General features: G+C 39.3%; 1 protein-coding gene across 1 annotated transcript in view; it reads left to right on the top strand.

Moving 5' to 3' along the window:
* The window catches only part of cadm1b (cell adhesion molecule 1b), a 124,947-nt gene extending 109,536 nt beyond the window's left edge, over positions 1 to 15,411 (top strand). The window contains exons 10-11 of the mRNA XM_063016771.1: positions 14,033 to 14,158; positions 15,293 to 15,411. Of these exons, the coding sequence (XP_062872841.1) occupies positions 14,033 to 14,158; positions 15,293 to 15,411 (245 nt within the window). The remainder of the gene's footprint in view (positions 1 to 14,032; positions 14,159 to 15,292) is intronic.
* Positions 15,412 to 25,453: the final 10,042 nt, after the last annotated feature.

Raw genomic sequence — 25,453 nt, 5'->3', positions numbered from 1 at the left:
CTCGGCTTTTAGAGCACAGCCAAGGCAGCTTTATTTGTACAACACGGTTTTCCTCCATGGTGGTAATTCAGTGTAGTGTATGCCAATAAAAAAGACTGCCTGGGGTGAAAATGGCATACTATACACACAGGTACTAAACAGTTTCCATTATTACATGATGGGTATATATTTTTGGAAATATCATTTCTAAGAAGACAAATCTGGACTGCAGGCAGGCCAGTCAAGCACACGTACTCTATGTCTACAAAGCCACAATTGTCTGCTAAAATAGACATAGAGCTTCCTTCACATACTGTAGATAGATATCAACATAAATGTATTTGGTCAAATATAGATAGTGATATAGATTCTGTGAATATAGAAAAGCTGACACATTCAGTCCAAGTCTTATCATGCTTGTATTATGTTCCAATACTAGAAGATTGTTCTAAACCTCAGACCTGGTCACATGCCAGAAACAGATGAATAGAGACGTCAGTGTAGACATCATCATTTCCCCACACACTGAGTTCTTCTCCAGATATTTCTCAGGGCTTTTTCACCAGTATGTACCAGCTTATGCATGGTTGCCCTTAGGTAAAGCATGAGGAGGCAGCTTCATTTATCTGCCTGATGAGGGGTATTTATGCTGCTGTGTGTGAGGATGATGGAGTTGCCACTGGGCAAATGACACACAGATGACAGGGTGGGTCATTATGCTGAAAATGGCCTCTCCACTATCACCAATGCTTTACTTTTTTTTTTTTAAACCAAAGCGTGGCTCTGTGTTCCGCTCCCCTGGTCACACATTTGGAGGGAAAATATTAAACATTTTCTTTGTACGTTCAGGTCAAGACGTGAGGTGACTCGAATCCGTCAGTAACACAACGTGCAAGTAATTTTATTTCCTGGACTGAAACTATGCGTTTGTTTAATTTTAGTCAAATGTACAGATTAAACTGGCAACGTGGGAAAGTCCAACACATTTTATAAGGTATTTCTAAGTTAACCTTTATAAGGTTTTGTAAGTTAAAGTAAGTAATCATAATTCTCACAGGAAACAAACATTTGCACTTTTTAATGCACAATTACTTTTAGGGCAGTGGTAGCTTAGCAATTAAGGAACTGGACTAGGATCAGAAGGTTGCTGGTTCAAGCCACACCACTACCTAGTTGCCACTGTTGGACCCCTGAGCAAGGCCCTTATTCCTCAATTGATCAAACTGTGTTCAGTCATAATTGTAAGTCGCTTTGAATAAAAAGCGTCTTATATATGCCACCAATGTTAATTTGCTCATTTCAGTCCGCAGTCCACCCATCCTTTCTTGTTCTCCCATACTTCGGTGTGTCTCTGCACTGCGTCACTGCACTGTGCTTCTGTACAGGCACCCTGGGCAACCAAGGTCCTTACACAGCATTGATAGTCCGGTCCACACCCCTTTCGGTCTTTCCCACCAGGCATTAGCCAATTTTGCCTGGTAGAGGGCACCCAGCCGACCGGTAGCAGAGTCAAGATTCGAACCTGGGAGCTCAGAATCTCAGTGCTGGTGTGCTAGTGGGTTATCCCACTGTGACACCTGGGCGCCCCAACTGTTGACCTTTTCGTCATGTAAAGATGCACACGGACTAATTCACAAAGACAAATTCTTGGTACGTAGGTCATATTTGGCTGATAAAATGATTGATTCGAGCTAAGCCACAAAGGTGGACTTTTCTCAGCTTCAGTCGTCCAGTCTTAGCCTGACAATGGCCACTTCACTATGCAACATGAACAGCACGGCCTTTAAACACAGTAAATCAGTTTGTGTTATTTATATTTTACATGTCTTTTTAAACAATCCTGTGATGATAAATCTGGACCTCTGCTTGTTCAGTTTGTCCACTATTGTGTACCAAATCAAAAGGCCATTGTTCAGCCATAATGGACATGCTTATTTACCATGCAGTATGGTATAAATCATGAAAAACATGATTTTACCAGTGCAGTACCTGGGCTAAACCTGCGTTCTACTTAATATTTCTCAGACACGCTTTTAAATGTAGTTTTGAAAAACCTACTATAGTGTTCTGCTGTGCTGTGTTAGTGAAGATTTCTTTTTGAGAGACTCAGGATGCGACAAAATAACTCAGATGTCAGCGCAGGTGCTGAACGGTGCTTCCTTCACCTATTTGTTAAAAATGAGCGCATCAGGAGGTTTGCCTTTCATGAGCACGCTTTATGCTTTCGCACCCCGGTACTCGCTTACTCGATACATGTTTGATGTTTCATTCTCTCTGTGTAGCCTAGCAACAGGCAGCAGGCAACAGTTCACGGCCTGAATACGCTTTTCTGTGGATGGCGACCGAACGCCGCCGTTCTCCGAGAAATCACACAGTCACGGCAACACCAATCCAACACTCCCCACAGCAGCCAATCTGAGAACAGGCTTGTTTCACTTATTCATTTTTCATCACTGGAACACATAACTGTGGAAGTCTCTGGGTACTTACACATCCCCTACTGCTAGATTGAAACCAGGCTGGATGGAACTTTTGCTCTTCGCTTCCACCATTGATGATGCATCTTCCAAATAAATTGCAATAGGAAACTAAAACTGACAATTGCTACTGCAGACACCAATCATTAGGGTCTTGTTAAATTTACTGGAAAATTTGCTTAATTTCATGGACCTCGTTTTTCAGAAATCACAGATTTTTAAAGGTTTTTAAAAGAAAAGTGCCACCATTTCACTGCAGTCCTTAAATAACACTCATAAATTGAATAATAGAATAAATAAAAGCTACAATATAAGGCACAGCTATCTTAAAAGTTGAATGTCAACCTAAAACATCCAGCGACAATCCAGCGATGACACCCCCCTCCCCCCCCTGGGGGCCCCCTGGGTCCACAGAATTGGTTGGGAGTTTTCAAAACTCAGTGACCCAAATCATGTTTTTAGCTGATTTACACTTTGGACATTTTGACTAACCGATCGCTAACTGAATTGCCATAGGGGGCGGCACGGTGGCTAAGTGGGTAGCACTGTCGTTTCACAGCTAGAAGGTCCTGGGTTCGATCCCAAGTTGGGGCGGTCCGAGTCCTTTCTGTGTGGAGTTTGTGTCCATGTGGGTTTCCTCCGGGTGCTCCGGTTTTCTCCCACAGTTCAAAGACGTGCAGGTGAGGTGGATTGGAGACTGTGTTCGATATAACTTTGTGAACTGATGAATCTTGTGTAATGAGTAACTACCGTTCCTGTCATGACTGTAACCAAAGTGTAAAACATGACGTTAAAATCCTAATAAACAAACTAAATTGCCGTAGGATTGCTAGGACGCCTCATAGTGCAAATTAACTAGTAAACGTGAGGCACTTGAACACGAATGCAGTAAGCTACGTGGTTGCACTACGTTAAAAGTTTTCCGTATTTATCTGGGGACTTTGTTTTCGCTTTACGCTTCTTTCTCAGTCGCTCAAATGTGAAATCCAGTTCTGGCGTTTGTTGCAGTTTCTCTGTACTGTTTCCTTAGCAGCTCTCAGCATGACATATGGATTCATGTGGTTTATGCCAAATTCTGACCCCGCCATCTGCATGTTTCATTCGTTTCATTATTTATTACTATATGTATTATGGAGGTTTTATGTTATATCTTGTAAACCACAGAGTAAAATGCATTATGTGTGTTGTCTGAGTCACATTAAAAATCATGGACAAATTCTGGGTTGCTTGAAATCCCACACACACTCTCACCCACCCACTCATTCAACAAGTCTCCCTTGCAAGCCCTGATTTTCCCCCAAACTCCACAATTGTTTACAGATCAGAGGATCATTGCTGAGGTATATTAGTCATCAATGCTGCTAATCCAAACTCATTCTGGCCTCATTATTTTGCAGTTCCATCATTTTCACAGGTGATTCATTTCTGTGCCGTGCTGTTTTGCCACCCCAGACGACTTTACGAGCATCGGAGCTGCCTTTTTAGTGTCGTTTTTTTTAATTAGCCTAGTCTGTTATGAGAGCAGGGATGAGGTACTGATTACCCATGAATGAAGCACATATGCTGGAAGAAGCAGGAACTAGTGTTGAGGAAATATGTGGTTAATCGTGCTGCACGTGGCATTAAGACTCCCAGGTTTCTGTTCGGAGAAATATACACTACATGGCAAAACGTATGTGGAGTTCAGGTCTTTTAGCTACACTCATTGCTAACGAAATTGTATGCTGTCAACAGTTTGGTGAAGGTCCTTTTCTATTCCAGCATGACTGTGCCCCTTTGCACTATGCGAGGTCTATAAACACACAGGGTCTGTCCGTAAACCTAGTGATCTCTCTACATAGATGCATTTGACATCATTCTACACACGCTCCTGAGAAGAAGGCATGTCTAAAGATAGATACTTAGATACTCTAAAATGCTGCCTACTAAGATGCCTTAATTCTAAGCGATAATCTGACTGAGTAACGAGGGAGCATCTAATGCTTCCTTAGCACTGAAGGCAATCCCAGCATTCAGTGTGGCACAAGTTTTCTTTTTTAAAAAGAAAATTACAAATATGACGGATGGATGTGGAACAACGAACTGAGTTTAAATATTAGCCCAACTATTATTATTCAACCTGTTAAATAATAGCCCAAAGTTCTAGCCAGTAGGCTACCACTGTCGTGTAGCTTAGTGGGTACTGTATGCACTGGACGTGTACTAACACTCACATTCCCATCTCGCTGTATGTAGGTCATATAATAATTCTTAGACCACATCTATTTATCAGAACACACAACCTTAGGAGGCGGAATCCATGGGAAATGAATGTGCTTGTCACACTTGTGTGATAATGTTAGCAACGGTTAGCGGAACAATTTGTTTCCCTAGTCTGAACTCTTCCATGACAAAACCCCATTCGCCATGCTCCTGTCCCTCGTGTCCTACAATGTCTTACTCAATAAAGTATCACTGGACTTTACCCCCCTTCATTTCCAACCCGAGACACTCATTTTTTCCTTCGTAGTCTGATTACGCCAAATCACTTTTTGCTGGTCACCTGTTGTAGCTCATCGCTGCACGTTTGGCTCAACATCCTTGGGATCAATTAAATTAGAACATTGATTGTGAATCAGGTCTTCTCAACATTAGTGCCTCACCTCACAAATGCTCTTTTAACTGAATGTGCACAAATCCCCCAAACCTATACCAAAATCCTGTGGAATTGTGGAAAGCCTTTCAGGTACAGGAGCATGTTTACATGTTTACCACTGGGTTATATTACTTTGCCTGTAATTTAGTGTTAAAAGTGATTTTTTGATAATCATCTGTACTACTGACCTATTAGCACACACTTTTTTAAACTGTCGTATTACTTACTGCCAATTTTTGGCTACATGGCGAATCATAACTCAAGGGTCCAAGGGTCACGAGCAAAAAAATAATCGGTAGCAATGAAACATAATAATGATGTAATAAACGAATTTTAACAGGCACCTAAACACAAAATCAACGTGTACATAAACGCCCCCTGGTGGAAGCTTTACGTTACATCTTGTAAACCACAGTGGGACCAGATTGCCACTTTTTTTTTTTTATTAATTAAAAATAGTTTGTTCTGATGCATTGTTTGTGTTGCCTGGTTCACGGTAAAAATCATGGAGAAATTGAGGGTCACTTGAAAAAAAGATTTAACAGCAATGCATAATTAACAGTTTCTTTTGTTCCAACTTGGTCAAGGCATTGGCACAAATATGCATGGCGGCAAATATCTACGTTCAGAGTGGCTCTCTGTGATAACCAACCGCTTCCTCATGAGAAGAAACATGGGGTTGGGGGGTGCCTGAAACAAGCCTAGCTTTCGGGAGATACACTTGTCAGGGTACTTTCAGTCCAGTAGGGTTGCATCAGGAACAACATCTGGTGTTGATAACAGATCTATATAATTTGCAGGGTTGCTAGACTTTATCATTTTTTCATCATTTTTTATCCTGCTTTCTCCATATTAAAGTATTTCTTGAAATAAACACCCTCGGTGTAGTATGTAATCTTCTAATCTTTGACTCTGAGGAGCAGCCTTCTGTATTGTTTCATTTGAGTAAAGTAAAGTGAGCCGACACCACACGGACCAGACGTTGTAGTATTCAGAGAGTTTAAATCTGACTTTGTGACTGAGCTCTCAGAAACCATTAGCAAATTAATGATCAATTCAAAGGCAGCAGGCATGAGTGCTTTCAGAGAGCTTGGTTGAAAGACACCACATGATTTAAGTTCTTTTGCTTGGAAAGGTCCTCCACTCTTCCTGAGAACGTCTTTCACTCCAGTCAAAGTTCAGAATGTTTCTTTTCATTACAGTTTTTTGTTGAGTTTTGGCTTTCAGAGCTCCAGGATGTCTTGAGAAAATGTTATTAGTTTTATAAAGCCTTTCTCATTTGAAGGCTGGACAGTTATTTTGTTCCTCAAGGCTAAGTTTGTGGTCGAATACAAATAAAAGCAGAACTTTTTGAAATGCCAGGAGGATTATCACGAGCAATTTGATTTTTTTCTTTTTTTGGTTTATTTTTGATTAGATTTTTTTCACCCTTAGTGTGTGATGCCTTATTTCATTCTATCTTTTAATTTTCTTTACCTTCAGGCTTTATTCCACATAAATGATTGTCACTACCTGGGATTTCTATCATTTAACCAGGATATTACAGTTTCAAATGATACACTTTATTCATTAACACAAAAAAAAACTATTAAATCTATTAGACCTTAAATTGCTACGATTTATAATTAATCATCCCGTGGTTCTGAACTAGTTTAAGACACCTTTTGCAGCTACTGTAACATAGTATTTTGGATCAAGTCTCATTTTTATATACAATATGATAGAGCTTTAAATCTTTGCCAGTTCCTTGTTGGGGAGTGATGGAAGTCTATTAGCACGGTGGAATAGAGCCATAATGAGTTTTTGCCACAGATGTTAGACGAGGTTAAGATTAGGACATTGACTGGGCCACTTTTGAACATCAATTTGTGCTCTACTTTGTGCTTATCAGACCACAACACATCCGAGTGATGTATAGCATGCTTTAAGTGACGACTTTCTTTCTTGCAGTCCTTCCATGTAGGTTCTTCTAATACAGTAAAGCACCTTGATGGTTGAGTTCACACAGAAAAGAACACAAGACCACATTAAACACACTAAATCATCTGTGCTTTTTATATAATTTAATCCTTGAACAGTTTAAATGCTTTCAGTTCATTTTGAAAAAAAAAAAAAAAAAGATTGGGAGAACTGTTCTGTAGATCAGCTGTAAATTACTTGATACTTAGTCTCAGATCACACAATTTTAATATAAGAATTATCCAAAGGGGGCGGCACCGTGGCTCAGTGGGTAGCACTGTCGCCTTACAGCAAGAAGGTCCTTGGTTCGATCCCCAGGTGGGGTGGTCCCGGTCCTTTCTGTGTGGAGTTTGCATGTTCTCCCCGTGTCTGTGTGGGTTTCCTCCAGGGGCTCCAGTTTCCTGTGTATTTTGTAAACACACTTGAAAAGTAGGAGGGCAAAATAAGACTAAGGTTATACAAGTAAATCAGTTCTGAAAGATTCCACAGTTAGCAGTTAACTGGTAAAGGACGAGGTCATCAAGATACAAGAAGCATTCACTAAAAGCTTTGGAAGCAAGGACGGGTCGTGGTTCACCAAATTGTTCCACACTTCATGAGAAAACCGTCTCAGTGCCAAATTGTAAAAAATGTCAAGTCTTTCACCATCTACAGTTCATAATATCATGAAAAGATTCAGAGAGAAGGAAAACCACTGCTGAATAAGTGTGACCATTGAGCCCTCAGGTTGTATTGTTTGTAAAACCATTAGAAACTCTACGTCTATTTCAGCAGGACAATACCTGCTCATTCTTTGTACACATAGAGTGTATGTGCTTGACTGGCCTGCCTGCAGTCCAGATCTGTCTCTTAAATGTATGGCTCATCATACAGAGGAGAATCAGACGACAGCGATCATGGACTGTTCAGCACCTCAAGTCTTTTATCCATTAAGAATGGGCAAAAAATTCACTTGCAAAACTGCAACAATTAGTATCTTTAATTCTCAAACAATTAAAACGTCTTATTAATTAAAAAAAGGGGATGAAACACAGGGGTAAACACGCCTCTGTCTGAGCTTTTTTAAGCATGTTGCAGGCAACTGTTTCTAAATGTGTTCATATTTAACAAATAGAATTAAGTTTGTCTTTAAAAATACTGTCTTTTTAATAAAGGTTCAAGTGAACAAATGACAGATTTCAGTTTTATTACCTTTTCAGAAAGCGTCCCAGCTTTTGTGGAAATGAAGTTTGTATTATGAGCAGTAAAATAATTCAGAAAAACATCAGTGTAACCTCTGGTAAACAGTGTGTGTGTGTGTGTGTGTGTGTGTGTGTGTGTGTGTGTGTGTGTGTGTGTGTGTAAATGTTATGAAATGCAATAACCGAATGCAATAATCCATAAGTCTTTGAATACATAAAGCTGTGGGATCCAGTGAGTCATTCCTCTGTACCTTGAGAAGCTCTTTCAGTGACTTGAGCTTAAGCGTTTTGTTTACGTGTTTTGTATTCATTTTAAAGGCAAACAAAGCTGAAGAACTTTCATTTGCTAAGGTTTATTCTATGCTTGCTCTTGACCTGAGGGCCTTTCTCCAGCCGGAGGAGCCAGAAGCCGAGGTCTGGTGTGTGCTCTTTACCGTCTGTCCTCGTAACGTCACTGAGCTGCAGTTTAATTATTCACTCCGGCACTGATGAACGAGGGCGGTAAAGCACGATCCGCTGACATCAGAAGCATTGCCTACAGCCTCGACCAGCTACAAATCAACATATTTTTATTTCCTTATTTATTTTACCCTCTTATTTAATATATAATGCTCACAAAGCTGCTTGTACAGGGTTCTAAAGCTCACTAGACATTAATGAAGTCACAACTGTAAGCAAGACCCAGAGAGGCCATTATCACATTTAAAAGTAAGCAGAGCTCGGGGAGTTTCCTTATTATCTTTCACTGGCAATGAGGCAAGAGATCAAAGAGAACAAGCCACTGGCAACAACATGCCAAATGCAACAGCATTTAATCTATTATGTATGTACAAATCCCATTTCCAGAAAAAGTTGGGATGTTTTTTTTTTAAACCCAATAAAGATAAGAATCTGTGATGTTAATTCTTTTAGATTTTTATTAAAATGATACAGGAAGAAAGGAAAGGTTTCCAGTGTGTTCACTGATCTGCTTTATTGTATTTTGATAATAGAATTACATTTTAAATTTGGTGCCTGCAACACACTCAAAAAAGCTGGGAGAGAGGTACGTTTACCCCCATGTTCCATCACCTTTCCTATTATCTGAGGACACTTATTATTGCAGTTTTGCAACAATAATGTACCATACATTCTACAGGTGACCGATCTGGGCTGCAGGCAGGTCAGTCAAGCATACGCACTCTGTGTCTACAAAGCCCTGCTGTTGTAGTGCATACAGAATGAAACCTGGCATCGTCCTGCTGAGATAATCATTGACTTACCAGAAAAAGATGTCACCTTGATGGCAGCATGTGTCTCTCTTTCTAAAATCCTAATATGAGCCTCAGTGTCAGCGGTACCTTTACACACATGCAAGTCACCCATGCTTAGGGCACTGATGCACCACCATACCATGATAAATGTCGCCTTTTCTACCTTTTACTGATAACAGACTGGATGGTCCTTTTCATCTTTGGCACAAAGAACATGCCTGTCTGTGCCAAACATGCCTCCTCTGACCACAGCACACGTCTCCACTGTCTTTCCATCTGAGATGAGCTCAGGCTCAGAGAATTTAGCAGAAATTCTGTATGTATTGATGCATGACTTTCTCTGTGTGTAAAAGAGTTTCAGGTTGCAAGCCCACATATATTTATCACAGTAGCTCAAAGGTCACATACATTCAACAGTGGTTTCTGGCTAAGATCTCCAGATTCCCTGAAACCTTTTACAATATTATGAACAGTAGATGTTAAAAAGAAACTACGTTATTTGCCATTGTGCACTAAGAAACATTCTTTTTTAAATCTGCTAATTGTGGAAAGCTGGAACTTAAATGTACTATAACTTTTTTACTCTTATTTTGCCCCTGTGTGTACTTTTTTGGAGTGTGTTGCAACCATCAAATTCTAAATTTGTTCATATTTACAAAACACAATTTAGTTGATCTGTGAAAAAATGGACTTTTCACTCCCCCACCCCCCTTTCCCCATACCTGAAATCAGCGGTTTAATCTCAGCACACCTTTTGGGTTTCTGAGGTCCAAACGTGCTCGGTCGAATTCCCTCTTTACTCGGGCTGAGACGTCCGTGCCCTCAGACAGCTAATTTATCTGAGGATGTCAGGCAGAAGACAGCAGAAAAGGAGAGACGAGTTCAGGACTGGAGAAGTCCGGGAGGAGGCAGCGCTGCTGAACAAAATGAATTGTGACAGTACTCTCTTCTCCATTGCTGGTCTCGTGCTAATTAGCACTAGCGAACAGGCTTCTGGAAGCACACAGAGCATGTGGAGCTGCAGGCAAGCCCAGAGTATTACATGACGCAATGCAGGGCATCCCTGATGGATATCAGACGTAGTCCACATGGACATGGGAAAATTTAAATTTTTAATTATGTAGGGATGGTGGTAGCCTAATCGGTAGAGCTTTGGGTTGTCAATTGAAAGGTTGAAAGTTTGAATCCCAGCTTTGCCATGCAGCCCTTGTTGGGCCCTGTTGGGCTACACAATTGTGATTGCAGCATCCAAGCTAATAAAAGTAATAAATCTGACAATGGTGAAGAGTTGAACAGCCAGTATTCCTGCTTCCTAACTGTGAAACTTTAAATACAAGCTTTGACACCAACTGGTATTTGAAAACAACCAAAATAAAACCAGTGCTTTTTTCTAATCAATGTATAATCGTGGACTGGGTGCTAGTTCTTGGTTGAGGTTATGACTTGATAATGACCTTCTCACTGGACACGTCTTTTTAATCTGACCGGCCTCTGTGGTTATATTTATATAATGCATCATAAAATGTATTTTCTTTCTAGATTTCTTCATCCTACTTGAGAGCTCCACAAAACGCTTGTATAAACACGATATTTAAAATTGTGTCTTCGGCTTCTCAAGCAGCTTGTTTGTTTACATTTCTTACCTGTTTGAAATGTGGAATTTCTCTTAAGTGACAGATTCTCTAATATTAGATCACGTCCAAGCAGTTATATACAGGTATAGCAAACAAACCACATGACTTACAAGGTCAAGCCAGTCCAATAACACACAAAAGTTAAAACTTAAAGATTAAAAAAACCATATTACAAGTACAATTCTTTATTTAACAAATCAGAACTTAGGTATTTAGTGATTACACCTATAAAATCATCTGCATAATGTGTCTAAGTGGACACAACAATCCTGCTCTTATGATCAGTAAGCTATCCTTGCTATCCTATCTAGTAGAAAAGACTACGTTTTGTTGAATAAATTGTTTAAATGTGCAATAAAAATTTTCAAGACCGCAGATGTAAACTATACACTGGGACAGTGGTAGCCTAGTGAATAGAGCTTTGGGCTATCAACCGGAAGATTGGCGGTTCAAATCCAGGCTGTGCTATGCAGCCACTGTTGGGTCCTTGAGCAAGTCCCTTAACCCTGTCTGCTCCAGGGGCGCCGTATGATGGCTGACCCTGCGCTCTGACCCAAGCTTCCAAACAAGCTGGGATATGCGAAGAAAGAATTTCATTGTACTGTACACCTGTATATGTATAAATGACAAATAAAGTATATCTTCTTTTTCTCCTTTAATCCACTGAAAATTTAACAGTTATTTTCAAATTCACCCAGCATTCTTTTTGTAATCTGACATGCGCTCTACTTGTACAGCCTTGTGTGAATGCTGAACATGTTTACAAACTAGAAGTGGATGGTCATGGACATATTCTTTATCTCCCACTATGAATGGGAACATTTCAGAAGGTCCTTCAGTGATGTTTACGTATACTTTTAGCTTTTGGAAGGCAACCTGTTCCAAGAAGTGACCATAAGAGCTGCATCGACCACAAAACTTAAAGATTACCATTGTTAGATATGTCATTTTTTTCTGCACTAAAGCGCTGGCAGAAGGACAAGAGCTGACCCAGTCTGGCCTCTGATGGACTGAAGTGTCGATTATTTCCCATTAAAATGACCAAACTAAATGTAATCTGCTCAAAACCTCACCTTTTACATTATCTCAGAGTTGTGTTTGTATACAGCTGGCACATAAGCAGTCCATCATATTAAAAAATAAAAATACTCTCCCTGGAAATATTGACGTCCTATTCAAGGTCACAAGTGTTTACCTGCATGATTTGTCGATTTTTGCGGATCCTTAACATACAAACAAACTGACTGAACTGACAAAATACAGTTTTTTAAATGATCATCTGTCATTAAAGAACTAGCACAGTAAGAAAAAGTAATTTCCTCCTATTAACCAAATTTAATTTAGAATTAAGTTTAATTGGACACACTTGGGCTTGATTAAAGTCCTCTTCAATATATACAGCAGTTAAATAGAACCTGTTCAGCAACGTGGAGCAGCTAAAAGCTCTCACTAAAAGATCTCAATATGTTGTCATCAAAAGAGGAGAAAAAATTACTAAAATATATCAGTTATGTTACAAATGTTACAGAGCTACTTTTAAGTTTAAAAACCTACAGCCAACTACAGTAATTTATTCGAATTAATTCTATTAAAAAGCTTTATAGAAGTGTTCCTCTAAGAGCAGAATGGAAGCAACAGAAGAACCCAAAAGAACCCAGGTGAACATGTAAGAACTCTGTGGACCAGCTTATATCTAAAACTTTACCTAATTCATGGCCGTTTATGAGCCTAAATGAGCCGTTTCCTGTGTAATATGTAATTTAAATTTGAAATACGTAAAATTTAAGGTGTGTTTAGCGTTTTTTTGTTTGTTTTTTATTTGTGTAGCGTTCAAGTGCCTCACGTTTACTGATTAATTTGCACTATGAGGCATCCTAGCAATCCTATAGCAATTCAGTTAGCAATCGGTTAGACAAAATGTCCAAGATGTGGAAGTGTAAAGCAGCTCAAACACTACTGGGTAACTGAGTCTGAGTTTGGAAAACTACCAACCTATTCTGTGGACACCAAGAGGGGGGGTAGGGTTTGTGTACTCTATGCTGTATTAAATCTTTGTCTACATAAGTTATCTCAGTTACATAAATCTGTCTCTGCTGAACTCAGTTTTGTCTCTTTTTAAACATGTTCATTAATAATACTTCTTAAATGTTTCTTTAATAATACAAGATTAATCACAGTTAAGAAAGTCTTAATGTCTAATACAGTTACAGACCAGTTATCAAGTCTGATCTGACTATTACACATTTAACATTATATTTAGTTGCTTGGATACTGACTGCTATTTCTTTTTGCACATCTTACACATCTGTGCCACATGTTAACTCATTCTGTTACTCTGTATTCTGTTCTCAGATTTATCAGGGCCCAGAGTAAAGTAAACAGATACTAAAAATACACACACTAGTGATTGTAGTAGCATGATTTACCCAGCAATTTACACCACTTTTACTTATTGTTATTAACAGCGGAATGGTAATACATCTTTTACAAACCTTAATTTCAAAAACGTTGGAAACGGGACAGTGTTGTGCTGTTATCTGCTGGCCGGGCGTCTACTCAGACATGATTGGCTAAGCCCTGTGATGGATTGGTACCCTGGTATTCCTGGCAGGGTATATATACTTACAAATGTTTCAGTACCATTTCACAAACTCTTTGTACTTCGAGGTTTGTAGTATTTACGTAAATAACTAATTTTAGTCAATAATTAATTAGTTTTGAGTTTGACCAGTGTTCCATTCTAAAAGATTTAATAATACTTGGGTCTGTTTGACTGTGCAGGAACAAAACACTGTAGAATGTGACACATTGTTTAATACCTTACATAAAATAATAGTTACATAAGCATAATTCACTCACCATTAATTACAGCATGTCCCGCTTTATTAAACTGTATCTATTTTTTGTGTTATAGATTCGAGAGCTGATGGAGTGGCACAGAAAATCGATCATGCTGTCATTGGCGGGGTTGTAGCCGTGGTCGTATTCGCCATGCTCTGTCTGCTCATTATCTTGGGACGCTACTTTGCTAGACATAAAGGTGAAGCTTTAATTTTGCTCTTGTGAAAAGACTGACACTTTTTGTTTTTTTTATTTGGCTTATATGGAGACCCAAACCCCAGAAAAAGAAGAGGAGTGTACAGGATATTTCAGAATATAGTTTTTCGGGAGTTTTTAATATGTATTCTTACCACAGTTATTCAGTTATTTAACAGGGTTTAAATTGACCCTCCTACTGGGTCACTTAGTGTCAAATTACCTCCACTTTAAACTTTCACCTGTTGCTAAGTTTGATAGCTTTAAATCAATGCACTTACATCCTCAAATTCTTAATGAATCCTAATCAGACTGCCAGTCCCTGCTGCTGAAAATAATCCCACAGCAATATGCTACCAGCATTATATTTAATGTATTTCCAGTGAGGATTGTATTACTTGGCTCTGGGGTCAGAGCGCAGGGTCAGCTATTGCAGCTATTTTCTGATGGAATAAACTGAGATCTGAGGTCTATTTTGTGCCTTTGAGTTGTTCTTGTATTTTTCTCCAGATCTATGTCCCTTTGGGATTAGATACAACAGCTTGATTTGTCGTACGGACTCGTGTCGTCTCTACTATACCATTAGACCCCAGATAAAATTATCCAGCTGAATTGTTAACTATAAACTGATTAAGTAAATGCAGACCTACAGCTTATGGGTTATAAATGGTTTTTCAGGCGCCCAGGTGGTGCAGCGGGATATTCCACTAGCACACCAGTGCTGAGATTCTGAACACCCCGATTCGAGTCTCGGCTCTGCTACCGGTTGGATGGGTGCCATCTGGCGGGCACAATTGGCAGTGCCTACAGCAGACACAAATTGGCCACTGTGTCTGCTGGGTTGGGGAAATGACCGGACTACGTGGGTGGGGTCTTCAAACACTGTGCAAGGACCCTGGTTAGTGGATAAAGGCATCTGTGCAGAACAACGGGCATAAAGAAGGGGTCCGCTAGGACTGCGCACGCGTCGGAGGGCACGTAAGCAGCAAATATACCCTCCTCGAACGCAATCAGAGATCCACAGCAGCGGAAGACAAATTGGGAGAAAAAGGGAGAAAATGCATCAATAAATAGAAAAAAATGATTTTCCAAGGCACTGTATGTTACTTATTAGCTTTGTTTCCTGTCTAAATCACAGGCACCTACTTCACCCACGAAGCCAAGGGTGCGGACGATGCTGCGGATGCCGACACAGCCATCATCAACGCCGAGGGAGGACACACCAACACGGACGACAAGAAGGAATACTACATTTAATTCAGACTCTGTACGCAGACCTCTTTGCTGGATGACGAGCGCTGGTTTTGAGGAGGGAAGGGTTTCCTGGGTTTCTGATTAATTAGCTGGATTTGGACAGATTGACAGAGTTCAGAAAAACAGGACACAGTAGAAGAAGGAGCGACGCTGCCATTAAGACTAAAGAGGTGTAGCATGGAGGGGCTGAAGGGAAGCTTGCTTTTTTTTCCTTTTTTGTATTTTTTATTTTTAAACAAGCTCCCCCATCCGACATCTCCAAAAACCTCCCACCAGTTTTGTTCAGTTTTCTCAACATTTGTGGAAGAAATATTTGTGCCTTGTTCTATTTATTTTCACCGACACCTTTTCATTCCTGCACCCACGACTTGCTGGCAGACTGCTGGCGCTCCTGAAGCAGGCCCAATCAGTTCCTCCGACTCCTGCTCACGCTGTTTGCCAGCCAAGTGGAATACGCGCCCCACATGCTAATACAAAGGTCGAGATTTAGCCTGAGAAGAACTGTTTACGTCTTTTTAATGGATTTGTTCCGAGTGATTTGTCATCCGTTCTTTCTTTTCATTTCCCTCAGATATCGAGTTTAAAGGTGGATAACAGTGTTACGACAAACCTGAGCTGAAATCTGTTGCACTCGCCCTCCGCTCTTGCATTATTTAATAGCGATTCTCTACGTGCAAATAATCTGCTTGCATTAGTCTTCATTAATTTCTGCCACGTCGTAAATGCCCACCCGGTGGTTTAATGATGATTGCAGGCGTGCATTAAAAATGAATGCCAAAGCAAATAGTACACCAGCCCTGATTCTGGTTCTGATAGAGAGAGGTGGTCTGTAATCCCAGCAGTCTCTTATATATTACATATCACAGAAATGACATGTGGTCTCAGACCACACAGCTTAACACAGCTCTTGCTTTATTTCTGTTCGTACAGGATGGCATCAGGTAGGCATCTGTACTGGTAACATGCCGGTAGCTGTAAGATTATGTTCTCCTCCTAATAAAACACAGTAACACGTGACGGGTTCGGTTGGTACATCATGATCCTTTGCAGTGTTCTCAGTGGCATCCTGCCAGCTTCATTTGTTTACGTTCCACATCTCTATTCTTTAACTCTCAACTCTCATCCTACGTAGATGCCTAAAGTCCTGATTTTACATGTTTATATAATGACTCTGTTTTGCTGTTTTTTTCTTTGCCCCTGTGATGGATTATGGGTGCTGGAACAGGATGGAAAACACAGTGTGTTGTGTAGATCATATGAGTTCATGTTCAGAGCAGTATTTGAGATTATTACCTGTACACCAGGTTTAGATTTGACCATTTTAGCTAACAGCATAAATCCATACAATCTCCACAGACAAGTTACTAAGCTGTTCAAGAAATCACAAGGGATCTTCAAAAAATGTCCACACTTTTATATTTTGGTTGGAACCGGTGAGGGTGAGAAGAGTAATAATCGGTTGTGACTGAGAGTCCGGATTTAGCACCATCTCATTTCCACCTATTTGGACGCTCAAAGAAGCTTTAAGGGGAAGAAGATATTCATGTGATGATGATGTGAAAGCAGCGCTGCATCAGTGGCTACTTGCTCAACCAAAAACTTAATGCTGATGGCATTAAAAACTTGGTACGACGCTGAAAAAATGCATTGGAAGGAAATTATGTAGAAAAGTGATAACCTCAACCCGGTGTAAACTTTATGGATAAATGGTCTCATCAGTCGGGAGCCAGGTGCTCTCGTCCATCGTAGGTGTCTGACCTCACAAATGTGAAGGTCCCACCCACACACACATGGTCCGGCCCCCACCCTGCAGATATGGTGGCCAATTAGTATCTGCTGCAGGCACTGCCAATTATGCCTGCCAGATGGCGCCCAGCCGACCGGTGGCAACGCTGAGTTTTGAACCAAGGAATTCAGATACTCGGCACTGGTGTCAAATGTTCTTTTGACTAAATGGGCACACGTTCCTACAGACACACCCCAAAACCTTGTAGAGTCTTACCAGAAGTGTGAAAATTGTTGAAGCTGAAAAGTGAGGCCAACTACGTAATAATGCTTATAATTTTAAAGAGGGATTTCTAACAGTCTCATGGTCTGGTGTCCATATACTTTTGGCCATATAGTGTGTATTTTCCTTGATTTTCCCTAAAATCTAAGCAGAACTAAATTAAATCCAAAAAGAAAAAGCATTACTTACCCATTTTCCACTCCAGTAATGTTCAAAAAGCCAAACACAAAACAAATATCCTGCTGCGTTTTTGTGGTTTTTAATAATAAAACAATGCCACAGACTCACACCTCAGAAAAGCTCTGAGTTCGAAAGTCTGAATTAAAAGGGCGTTCCAATAAATTTTTCCCGTGGTTCAGCTTTGTGCTGAACGCAGCTTAAAGGCAGAAAGAAAAATGTGTTGGGAGAAACTAATAGTAATAAATCTGATCAGTGATATTCTGAAATTACTACATCATTCATTTTCAGCGTAGAGAATTAGTTTTGAGTAATAATGTTTAAACCTCGTCCTGCGATACCAGCCATGTAATGAAATGTGACGACTGGAGACACAGATGAGGGATTTTGGCTTAAAGGTGTCTGAGAATAAAGTCTTATTTAAACTAAACTCAATTAAAATTTTACAAGCCAAAGACGGAGCTTAAGGTAACAGCGAGTGGAAGTGGGCTGAATCCCAAACTGCCAAACTGCACACTAGTGTAAAGAATTACTGTATATGTATGTTAAAATAGTACCAGTGACACGATACGCAGTATGTAACACTGTCTGTCTGATGTTTAGTCATACAAGCTTACAAAACAAACAAGAAGTGTGAATTTGTGCCCTGAAGTGTAATGTGCTGTTACTCATGAGAAAGGATGTTTATTTTATTTATTTATTTATTAGGATTTAAACGTCATGTTTTACACACTTTGGTTATATTCATGACAGGTAATTACTGGTTACACAAGATAATCAGTTCAAGTGTTTAATCTCAAACACAGTCAGTCATGGACAATTTTGTGTCTCTAATTCATCTCACTTGCACGTCTTTGGACTGTGGGAGGAAACCGGAGCTCCCGGAGGAAACCCACACAAACTCCACACTGAAAGGACCCAGACCGCTCCACCTGGGAATCGAACCCAGGACCTTCTTACTGTGAGGTGACAGTGCTACTCACTGAGACACTGTGCCATCCCTGAGGAAGGATGCAAAAAGTGCACCAGTACATTAAAACACCCCAGAGAGAACTAAATCAAATAGCAATCCTATTTCTAAAATATTTAAATATTAGTTTTGCCTGTGTTATGAATTAAAGAGGACATGAAACATCCCTAAATGTGATGAGTATGTCTAAATAGTGAACTTTAAAAGTGAAACTGTGCTCAGCAAGTTAGAAAATTGCATTAAAATAAATATTAATCTGTACAAACTATAATCTACAGCTTCCACTGTAGCATTAGAGGAAATCTCAGTACAGGAGGTAGACATAAATAATGGTGCATCAATGCTGAACAGTGTGCTGTTACCCATATACCAGGGATCTTCAGAAAGTTTCTGCACTTTTATATTTTGGTTATAAACAGTGAGGGTGGAGGAGTAGTAATTGGTCGTGTCTGCGAGACTGAGAGACACTTATAGTTCAGATTTAGCGCCATCTGATTTCCACCTTTTTGGACACTCAAAGAAGCTTGAAGGGCAAAAAGATTTTCATGTGATGATGTGAAAGCAGCGCTGCATCAGTGGCTATAAAAAAGTTGGTACAACGCTGGAAAAATGCATTGGAAGGTGACTGTCGAAAAGTGATGTAGTTTGTTTTTGAAATAAAAAAAAATATTAATAAACAGAGTTTTAAAAAGTGCGTAAACTTTTTGAAGAACCCTCGTAGAAGTGCATCAAAACACCTCTGGGAGAATTAAAAATAACAGTGTGAATTAGTTCCTCACTAAAAATATTAGAACAGTCCAGTACATTACAAGACTTCAATCAAATGACAAGCCTATTTCTGATACATTTAAATTCTGAGGGTTTGTCTGTGTTATGAATTCGACTCTTCCAGTATGAAAGAGAAAAAGAAGCTTTAAAGAAAATGTAAGCAGAGCTGCGTTCAGTTCACATCTTGGCAGGAACTTCACGACGTTCAAGATTCAGTTTGTTTACACGAGTTTGTGCTGTTTCACATGTTCTGTCATTGTTACTTTTTTGGTATTGGGATTGATTTTAGGAAAACGGAGTGTAGCTGCACTCACTGTCAGCGCTGTTTAAACTCAAAATGTTACATCTTATTCTACCGGCTGGCCTCACAAATGAGACTAAATGAGAAGCTACTGTAAGAGCATCTGTACAATCAGTAAGGCTATATTTATGAAACTGACCCTAAATATCCACCACTAAGTGCTATTTTTGTTTTCTTTTTATTTAAGATCTGTATATTTAAAGGTTTAATTGTACGTGGGGAAACAATGTAAATCAAAACTATAGACAAACAGTAAAATGTCAGATGTAAAGTTTCAGTTTTATTCTTATGTCTCAGGTCTGTGTGCAAATTTATTTTACTGCATCTCAGGTAGAATAAAAAATGTAGGTCCCATAGCGAAACAGTTACACTTCCTAAACGAATGGAAGATCATAATGTTGAGTATTTTCCATTCAGTAAGTTCTATTAATATCAATCCTTCGAACCCGGTGCACTGGTTTAAATGTTAATTCTTTGTTTAGCTCGGTCACAGCAATGATACGAGTGTGAGGTGATCTGAAAGTAAACAGTAAAGTTTCCTTGTTATGTTTCAGACCACCTGCTGAATCAGCCCCAGTTAGTTTATTCATTGTTCAGATACATTTTGTCAAAGATTTTGTCACATTTTTTGTAGTTTGTATTTCTGTATTCATGTTTACATCCACAATTTGTATTTGCTCATGAAAGTACCTTTTTAAAAAAATGAAGCAGTACTTGTCTTAATAAAAAATAGATAGATTCATGTTAAGACTGTTTAAGACTTGTTTGTTTGTTTGTTATTTTTCTTTTTTGCATAATTCAGACATTAAATTCCCACACTGGACTGTCAAAGCTTATGAACGGTTTCCATGCTGGCTAAAGAGTAACAGTAAAGGTTAAACACTGGGGGGAGTTCTACCTTGGGGGAGTCAAGAGCCAAAAAGTGGGTCGCAGACAAAAATCTAAATAATTAAATAATTAAATAAACAGATTTTAACAGGTACATAAATACAAAATGAACTTGTCCATGTGGAGGCTTTACGCTGCGTCTTGTAAACCACAGTGGGACCAGATACCAGGTATATTTCGTTTTGTGTTTGGTTTTGATGCATCGTTTGTGTTGCCTGGGTAAGCGGTAAAAATCATGGACAAAATGTGGGTCGCTTGGCAACATCCAGAATCATCACCATCTTCTCTAGGATCATCTCAGATGGACTGTTACAAAGTGGAAACATGCTGTGGTATATAGAGTTCCTGATTGTTTCTAGCTCATAAGGTTTAAAAAGCCAGTGCAAGAATAAAAGGTTACTTACAGAAGTGTGAAGGCATCATTAATGTTAAGAAGTACATGCAGACTTGGAGCGACTTATCCTGCCATCTAAAATATCTTTTTTTTAAAGATCAGAATGATTATTCCAGGCTGGAATCAGACCCTCTCTCATTTATTTTATTCAACAGTGCAGTAACGTCCTGAAACACTCACCGTGAGCACCGGTGTGACAACTCGGCACATTTCTGCTCTTAACTGTTAAACCTCTTACTTCCCACGATGAAAGCACACAGCACTTATGTTAATCATTTATCTCTCCTGAATCTTATTTACCATTGTTAATGGATAATTAGTTTTTAAATTAATTACAATTTTAACTTGAGTGAAATCATTATCCAAATCATGTTCTTCATTGTTCATGGCCCAAACTTTTTTTTTCTGTCTATTTATGCAGTCTTTTATGAGATGTTTTTTTTGATGAGGTTAAATGCTATCTGATATACTCTCCATGGAGACAGAGCTTTTTTAATTAAGGGCTTTAAAAATAGATGTTGATAGCATCAACACACCATAAAGAACCATGGCACTGTAGTTTTTTTTTCCATTTCTAAATCTTTCTAGTGTAAAACAATTCAATTATTTCACAATGGGTTCAAGCAATGTGTGCAAGCACCTTACAGGACTCTAGTTTAGCTCTATTCTATGTGAATGGCTGTTTATATTCATATTTACTGTATGGTCCTGTATTTTAATGTTTACTGGGACTAGGTTAGCTTAGCTTGCCATCAGTAACTTGGTCAAGTGAGGCAGAGAGCCATCAAACTACCAGTATATTAAACACTGTGGCTCTTAATATGTCTCAGCCTCAGCCTGACCACAACCACGTCATAAAACCTGAATACTGAGACAAAAAGTAGAACAGAAGTATAATCATTTTCAGATATTTTGAGATATTGAGTATAAGTGTCATTAAAAAGTCAAATATTAAAGAAAGAAAAGCAACATTTTGAGATTGAGCTTTGAAACTTGACTTAAACTTGTAGGTGATGGGAATTGGCTTTCATACTTCCTGACTTTTACATCAGCTTACATTTTTTAAAAACATAATCCTTTGTATAATCAGTGAAGTAGAAGTATACCAGCCATTAATATATAGTGTGTGTAGGTAGAAGTTTGTATGTATGGAGCAATAGCAGGTACTAAAATGTCTCAAGGGGTACGGGACTTTTAAAAGTTTAGGAACCACAGATCTAATGGAAGACTTTGCATTCACATCAAGTGTTCTATCTTTGTTAAGTAAGTAACCTTTCCTCCTGGAAATGAAGCTATATTAATCATAAATGATCCAGGTTATTTCAGGGACATCAAGATCACCAGGTCTTATAAATTAGTAAGCAGCACATTTGCTTACATGCCACCGTTACCATCTGGGCTTTGCTTTACATGGCACAGTACTGGTAGAGGTACATTTCAGATTCTTAAGTCAGTCCTTGAAGTGACATCTGAGACTGATCTGCACACGGCGAATAGCTTCTGCCCAGTCATTACTGTTTTCCATTGGCGCTCTATAGCTGAGTGCACAATGATTGTAGCTCTGACTGTCTCATTTCTTATGGTCCCGTTGCTGAACACGGACTCCTCCCGAGGACAGAAAAACAGAACGCTTTAGCTCCAAGTGTCCCATTCAGATAGATGGCTGCAGTGACTCCAAGGTTTTAGTACTTTCCACACAGACCACACTGAGATAGAAACACCTCCATCCAAAAAAGCCTACTAATATTCACAGTAGATTCTCAGTGTCGGCTGTCCTCTCCCTCCTGTACACTTTTCCAAGCATTGTTGCCTTGAATAAATGAATTGGTTCCTCTCATGACATCCAAAATAAAACTTTACTTTAATTATTTAGACACCGAGTGAGAGGTTTGGTTTGGTCTAGGATCCATTTCTGTGTCTGTTTGATATCTAAGGACTCTCAGAAGTCTTCACCAGCACCAAGTTCAAAGGCATCAAAATTCTTCATGTCCTGCTTTTTTATTCACCAGCTTTCACATACACAGACCCACGGAGAAGATCACAGTCTAGACATTTCTGATCTTTGTTTGGTTTGGAAAGACAAATCTTTACATCTGAATATCTTTTGCAGTTCCTTCATTCTTGTTCTGCCGAGTGCCAGAAAGGTGGATTCACATAACAGTGTGGCATCAGGTATCTGAGCTCTTCACTGCGACTCATAATACAGCTTGTGATTGTCTTATAGATTGCACGGCTTTACTCTTGTTTATTAAATGCTCCTGTTAAAATGAATGAATGTAAATGATGTAATGTATGAGTTGTGGTGGTGTAAATTAGTATAAATGCAGCCAGGCTGTTCTGATAATAGTTTAACTGAAAATCAGAGCTTCTTGTGCATAATGAAGCCATCAGCATGCATATACCAGAGCCAGAGGTCCAATCTCAAATGTATAATCAGAGATGAAAGCTGTCGGAAAAAAAGAGAGAGGAGAGAGAGAGAGAGAGAGAGAGAGAGAGAGAGGGCACAGGCTAGAGATTTTTCATGTATGTGCACCTAAACTAAAAACTAAGCTTGTTGGATAAATAATAATATGAAGTTTCCCCCTGTTTCTTTACTGATATAAGAGCCTTTACTAATGAGATAACAACCTCAAAAATAAGAACCATCAACGAAATTGTGAGTCCAGCAGTGGGAACCTTGTAGCCTTGGGAAATTAAGACAATTAAACAAATGCAATGGTGTCAAAGTTAAACCACAGTGCTGCAAAAATAAAAGATCAATATTTCTTTACCTAAATTTGTTGAAAACGTGGCTCATTGTGAACTGCAATATTTACACTTACGACTTACACTACTGTGACAGTATACAGTCTAAGCAATTTAGGGTTAAGGGCCTTGCTCAAGGGCCCAAAAGTGGCAACTTGGAAGTGATGGGTCTTGAACCAGTGACCTGTTGATTACTAGTTCAGTACCTTAACCACTAGGCTACAACTGCCAGTATATGACAATAGAGATCCTGGACTGTTGTGTCCTCAGTTAAACTGAATAGATGATGTAACACAATTGTAAGCAGGCCCCTGTCCCAACTTTTTTTGAAACACGTTACCACAGTCAAATTTTGAATGAGCATTTTTCTTACTGTTCCAAGTTGAATTGAAATGGGATTGTAAATATGCCCAATTAAAAAGACCTTAACAAGTGGTTTTAACAATAATTTCCTTAACATGAATGCACCATGCATCTATGAGAGGTTACGTGGGATGGATACCATGCCAGAAATTTAGGTAGTAAAAGTTTTAAGGTCATACATAATTTAATTGGCAAATTAAGATTTATTCAAGGGTTTTGGGTTTCTCGCTCCCTTTGCCCGTGCACAGATCAAAATTTTAACACTGTATAACATACTGCAGTTTGTATCTGAGCTGGCTGTCTGTAGGAGGTTCTCTCTAGGCTGAGCGTTTTATCAATTCATTTTTATGACTCTCAGCTTGATGGAACACTTTAGGTGGCTCATTAACAATGTTTTATATGAATTGCCGTCAGTTCAAAGCATTTCATGTATAAAACTATATAACCTACTTCACTCTGCAGTTCTGGGTAGTGTTTTATAAAAACCCAAATATAACAATCCAACAAAGATCCTGCATTAGTGTTAATGAAATCATTTTTATTTTCATTCGTCAATAACCACTTCATCCCGAATTATAGACTCATGGTGGGTCTGGCACACAACATTTAAGGTAAGACTACACCATGAGGAAAGGACAGAAGAAATGAGCTACTGTTTAACATCCTTACTGCACCTTTTACATGTTTTTGGGAGGTGGGGGTTACCTCAGGGTTACCTGAGGTACACAAATAGGAGAACCGCAGACAATGACCTGAGGTGAGGGTGAGGTTTAAACCCAGGTCCACAAGACCCTGGAGCTGTGAGGTATACTACCCGCTGTGTCTATGCGCCACCTGATATATTTTAGTTCTATGGAAAGCATTAGGGTATAAGTAAAGTCAGGGCTTTGTTTTATCAGTGCATTTGTTATCTTAATACTGTTATTCCACTGTTTTAAAATAAACATGACATTTATTTAGCAGCAGGGTGGCTCGGTGGGTAACACTTTCACCTCACAGCAAGAAGGGTCTGGGTTCGATTCCCAGGTGGAGCAGTATGGGTCCTTTCTGTGTGGAGTTTGCATGTTCTCCACGTGTCTGTGTGGGTTTCTTCCCAGTCCAAAGACGTGCAAGTGAGGTGATTTATGGATACAAAATTGTCCACGACTGTGTTGGACATTAAACTTGTTAATTGATTAATCTTGTGTAACCTGTCCTGTCATGAATGTAACAAAAACGAGTAAAACATGACGTTAAATAAATCCTAATAAAGAAATAATACATTCAGCAGTAAGTGTAACGTTTCTACTGCTTTGGTGCCCTCTGCTGTTCATTAGAATTAAAACAACTGAAGAGGAGGTTTTAACAGGATCATTCAGCTACAGCACTTTAAAATGAGCTCTATGAACTGTTGTACGTGCTCTTTAAAATAATACACTGCAGATTCTCAAG

This window comes from Trichomycterus rosablanca, chromosome 20, assembly GCF_030014385.1.
Source record: "Trichomycterus rosablanca isolate fTriRos1 chromosome 20, fTriRos1.hap1, whole genome shotgun sequence".
NCBI lineage: Eukaryota > Metazoa > Chordata > Actinopteri > Siluriformes > Trichomycteridae > Trichomycterus > Trichomycterus rosablanca.
The sequence above is the reverse complement of the archived record's forward strand: the minus strand, read 5'-3'. Positions and strand labels throughout refer to the sequence as shown.